Source organism: Dasypus novemcinctus, chromosome 12, assembly GCF_030445035.2.
Source record: "Dasypus novemcinctus isolate mDasNov1 chromosome 12, mDasNov1.1.hap2, whole genome shotgun sequence".
In the NCBI taxonomy this organism is placed as follows: domain Eukaryota; kingdom Metazoa; phylum Chordata; class Mammalia; order Cingulata; family Dasypodidae; genus Dasypus; species Dasypus novemcinctus.
Genome location: NC_080684.1, coordinates 23,308,395 through 23,313,878, shown reverse-complemented (window position 1 = coordinate 23,313,878; position 5,484 = coordinate 23,308,395). Strand labels below are relative to the sequence as shown.

Below are 5,484 nucleotides of genomic sequence, written 5' to 3'. Positions count from 1 at the left end.
AGACAGACTGAAAAAATGACATTGAAAATTCTTTCTCACTTTTTCATAGAATCCTAAGGATGAGGGCAAGAAAAGTCATCCAAGAGTAAACCATCACTGCTAAACCATTTCGCACCATGCTAAAGAGTTACTTAATTTTTCCTAGAACCTGGGCTGTCTCAATTCTCAAAGAATCCATAGTAACTAAAGTCATATTAATTAGGTTAGATTATATACTAGGATTTGGAACATCTGAAGTTAATTGCTCTTTTACTGGTGATTATGGTCAAATTAAATCACAAATTATAGATGTGCAATAAGTAGGTGTTTGTTGTGAATTTAAAATATGTGGTTGGGGAAATATGATAATGAAGATTGGTTGTGAAATATGAGATTTCCAAGTAGTCAATAAGTATGTAGAACTGTACTTTCTCATACTTATGAGAAAAATACAAATTAAACAAATATCAACTAGTACTATCTTATTATCAAAAATTTTATAAAACAATACCCAAATAACAACACCAAAATTCACAGAGATTTAGAGAAAAAAATCTCAAAAACTGATGAGAATGTGCACTCAGAGAAATTTTCTAAAGGACTACTTCATCAATAACTGTCAAAAGCAACTTGATTCAGTATTTATTTTTTGACCAGTTCTTAAATGATATAAAACACGTGGCTGTTAGATATATATTTACCAGTAGGTTCACTAAAATATTATCATATATTAAATGCAAGAAACATAAATTCTCGATATTAGAACTATTCAATTTTCAATTTTCTTCCTTACACATTGGAATACATTGAGCAAGTAAAATTATGTTTTTAAGAATATTTAATCACATGAGGAAAACATATCTTATTAAAATAGCTGAATGAATACATACTTGGTTAAGTCAAGAAAATACACCAAATGTATTTACAATCTAATTTTAATTTTATTAAATGTAAATAATGTCTATGCATAATTTTTTTTTCATTTTTAAACTTTATTTTGTAAATTTAATAATTGAAAATATAAACAATAATTTAAAATTAAAAATAAAATACTTGAATAAAAACATACATTTCTTTATTAATGTATTGGATATATATAACTTTTTTTTAAACATACAATGTGTTACACAATATACTTGGTTCATACTAATGCAATCATACAGTATTTGTCCTTTTGTGTCTGGCTAATGACCTCCAGGTGCATCATTTTAAATGCAAAAACAAGCTGAAAATAAATAGAAGATGTTAATAGCATGAAGGCATTGGGTTGTTGAAGGACAGGTTATGAAGGGAGAAAGAACTGAAGAGAAGTGTAGAAACTAAGTGGAAAGATGTGTGGCTACCAGAAAACACTGACTTCTAGACTAGCAGACTAGCTCTATGTGAATATACTTATTAAACAGATGCCAATATGCAAGAAATCAGTTATACCAGAGTCTAGGCCAGCAGTCTATTTTTTTGAAGGTGTCTATAATTCCTGACACACTGTGACAACTTTCCACAGCAGAAAAGTAATCACACGATCCCCAGACTGAGAGGGAAATGACACTTGGGGCATTTGGGGGGAAATATCTTACATCACATAAAAATCATTCATATTGCAAATTAACTGGTTCTCACTGGGAGATTTTATTCTAGTCACTTATTAAGGAAATCCAGATGCTCTTAAGATATTTTGTGCCTAGGAAAGATTTGAAAAGTTAACATATAATTAATTTATGATAATTAGATTTGACTAAAGATAAACAATTATCCAAAATTCTTAAACTACACCTTTATTGGAAATTTTATAGTTTTGGATCCAGTTTGAACGGGGTCATATTCTAGATCTGACACTTGCATGTGTAATATTCTCCCAATTACTGAGAAGTTATGTGATAAATCAAAATCTATTCCAGAGTTTCCTTGAAAGTAATGAAAGATGAATTCTTCCATGATCCTCAGAAAGATCAACACAGAGCAGCAAATTGAATAGGATCTCTGAAGAATGGATTTGATTTCTTAGCTTTTAAGAATGTCTGTATTTAATAATTTATTTTCCCGGAAATAATCCATGCTAAATACTAATTCCTACAAATAAATATTTTTGGGGGGAATGAACAAAGACTGAGTCCATCATTACATTACAGTGCTGTAGGACAGGGAGGGACACAGTGACAATATGGTAAGGGCATCACTTCTTAGTAATATTCCAAAAGGCAAGGTTAATCTTTAAAGAAAGGAATCAGTGCTCTTTCCCCAGAAGGAAATCTCCCTCCTCTGACCATCATGGAAGATATAATTTCATGTTATTAAAGAAATTGGCAGGTATCCTCAGAAGGCATTAGGATACAGAAATATCTATGTATAAACTACAGGTCCCAGCCAAGGATCTTGGTAGTCTAGGACCATGATCTGTTCTCTGGGAAAGACCAAATGATCATCCCATTTCTCAGTGCACTGGGAAGGCAAGGGAGGGGTGTGACATTACACATCAGATACATATTGAAACAGGAATTCAGAGAAATAAAGCAGAGATTATTGAAACTGATATATAGGAAGGACATAGGCTTGATTATTTCAGCATATTACAATGAAGATGGTCCAAAAAGAAAATCCCTGAAGAGATGGAATCCATGAAAATTCATATAATTCTGGGACATAGCTCCCATGTCACCAAGGATGTGCACAAGATTAAGCAGGGATAGATTGAAGGGAACAAGGGTTTCAAGACAAAGGAAATGTATAAATAAGCCAATAGTTGTTGTATATTATTTTCATGGGCTATGAGAATGACTTGATTTCATACCATGACAGATGAAGAAATAAAAATTTTGGTACAGACTTTTTCCATTTAACTCTACTTTGATGAGATATCATAACCGCCCTTCTTAATTTCATTTAAATGACAGATCTTTATGGTACTTTCTGACTACTATAAAACTGGACCAGTAATTGGAGTAGAATTGAAACTGCAGGTGGATATTTTCCATGAACCCAGTTTTGGAGATATGGGCAAAGCAGAATACAAGAAATTAAGCAGGATGACATTTCTACTCAGCATTATGACGATGAAGTAAAAAAAAAAAAAGAGGGGGGGTTTCTAATGCCTTGCTTGTGCTTTAAATTTAAAATATACTTAAGTATTATTTTCCAGTCTATTCCTCACATTCACTATTTTTGATTTATTAAAAAATTGCTATATATCTGAAGATAGTGATGAGAAATCATTCTACAATAACCGCATTCATCTTACTAGGACTAACAGATGACGTGCGCCTACAGATTGCTTTGTTAGTATTTCTGTTTCTCACTTATATTTTCACTGTTGCTGGAAATCTAATCATTATCCTGCTCACACTGGTGAACTCTCACCTCAAAACACCTATGTATTTCTTCCTTCGAAATTTCTCCATCTTAGAAATAATATTTACCACTGTCTGTGTTCCTAGATTCCTGTACACTCTGACAACTGGAGACAAAAGTGTTACCTATAATGCTTGTTTCACTCAATTATTTTTTGTCATCCTCACTGGAGCAACAGAATTCTTTCTTCTAACCGCCATGTCCTATGACCGCTACGTGGCCATCTGCAAGCCCCTGCACTACACCACCATCATGAGCGACAGGGTGTGCACCACACTTGTCCTCTGCTCTTGGTTGACTGGGCTAATGGTCATTCTCCCACTTCTTAGCCTGGGACTTCAGCTGGATTTCTGTAACTCGAATCTCATTGACCATTTTGGCTGTGATATCTCTCCTCTTCTGAAGATTGTATGTTCAGACACAGAATTCATAGAACAACTTCTTTTAATCATGGCGGTGCTGACACTCATAGTCACACTTGAGTGTGTAATTTTGTCCTACGCATACATTATCAAGACCATTGTAAGACTTCCTTCTGCTCAACAAAGGAAAAAGGCTTTCTCCACCTGTTCTTCCCACATTCTTGTAGTTTCCATCACCTATGGAAGTTGCATCTTCATTTATATCAAACCACCAAAAGAAGACCTGGCCATCAATAAGATGGTGTCATTGCTCAACACCTCAGTTATCCCTTTAATGAACCCCTTCATTTATACTCTACGGAATAAACAGGTCAAACAAGCCTTCAAGGAAGCAATTTTTAAAAAACTGTATTTCTCTCAAAGAATTAGGAAATTGATTTCAAATATTAAAAATATATACATATAAGTAATTTCTCTTTTGTTGTGTATTACATTTCAAACCTATGGTATAGTCTATTTAACCACCAAAGTTTATTTTCTACTACTCTCAGAACTACAGAACGAAGTAAGGAGCATGGTCTTATTTCAAAAAAGTGCCTTCATAATGGTGCATTTTCTTAAGTGGACATGAAAGTAGGTTTCTAGAGGTTCTCACAAGACTTCTTCATCTTTGTGGATTTCTTCCATTCCTTTCTATAAATTGATATCTTTTTCAGGCCAAAGTTAATCAATTCCTGATCTGGGATACTCTGTCCCAGAAAGAAAGGGTAGTGGTGATTTTTTTTCATTTCTTATAATACAAAACATCCTTCTACAGGGAATCAGCAAAACAGAACTCAGTGCTTTTAAGCTTTGTCCCTAGTGAGCAAGAGGCAGGATTTAAAAGAGTTAGATTGACATGGAACTCTTTAAGACCATTAAATTAATTAAAAATGGAACTTCAAACTTTCCTATAAGGTTAAAAACCATGGTCTGTGTTTGTTTGTTTTTTGCAATCTCCTTTCTGACTCAGAATATTCTGACTCAGGATATTCATAACTCAAATGAAAAGAGGAAAGGAATGGATTAGGAAGCCTCAAAGTTATTTTAAAGACTAAATTAACTAAATTTATATGTAATCCTTACAACAGAAGTATTCACAAGAAATAGTTTTGCTTATCTTGTATCTTCTAAATACCAGTTCATTTTACAAGTGAAATATCTTCAATGCAGAAAAAAATAATAAACCATGAATGCTTGAAAACTATTTAGAAATCCCTAGAGATGTTTGGAGATTTAAAGTCCTGGGCTCAAAGATCTAAATCTCAGAATTTGCTCTTTCTACAGGACTGTGATACAAAATAAATCCTCATACAGACTGGTATCTGTTTCTTCTATTGTAAAAGAAGACTCTTAAGATTTGGACAATGGGCAAGAGACTACGGAATCCCACACAGTTTGTTTGCTGGCTATCCATACACTCTCACAGTTGAAACTAAAACTAATATTGGGAAGCGGATTTGGCTCAATGGATAGAGCATCTGCCTACCACATGGGAGGTCCAAGGTTCAAACCCAGAGCCTCCTGACCCTTGTTGAAATACAGACTTGTTTTCAGTTGGTCTGGGTGGAACTTGAGACTGCATTTCACCAAGTGCCCATGGATACTGAAGCAGTTGGTCTAATGATCACAAATTATGATGGGAAATGTCAGGTACACTGTAGGTAACCATATAGCCAGTTCCTTATCCATTAGTTGAAGCTCTTTGTGTCTAAGGATGCCTTGGATGATTCTTGATATTGTCTCTTGAAACTTGGCC

At 34.0% G+C, this 5,484-nt stretch overlaps 1 protein-coding gene across 1 annotated transcript; it reads left to right on the top strand.

Moving 5' to 3' along the window:
• Positions 1-3,177: 3,177 nt before the first annotated feature.
• On the top strand, positions 3,178-4,152 carry LOC111760063 (olfactory receptor 6C2-like). Its single transcript, XM_023584137.2, has one exon. The coding sequence runs from the start codon at positions 3,178-3,180 to the stop codon at positions 4,150-4,152; it is 975 nt and encodes a 324-aa protein (XP_023439905.2).
• The last annotated feature ends 1,332 nt before the right edge of the window (positions 4,153-5,484 follow it).

What these genes read in the sequence shown, in the direction of transcription:
- LOC111760063 (XM_023584137.2), top strand. Translation starts at nt 3,178, where the DNA reads ATGAGAAATCATTCTACAATAACCGCATTCATCTTACTAGGACTAACA.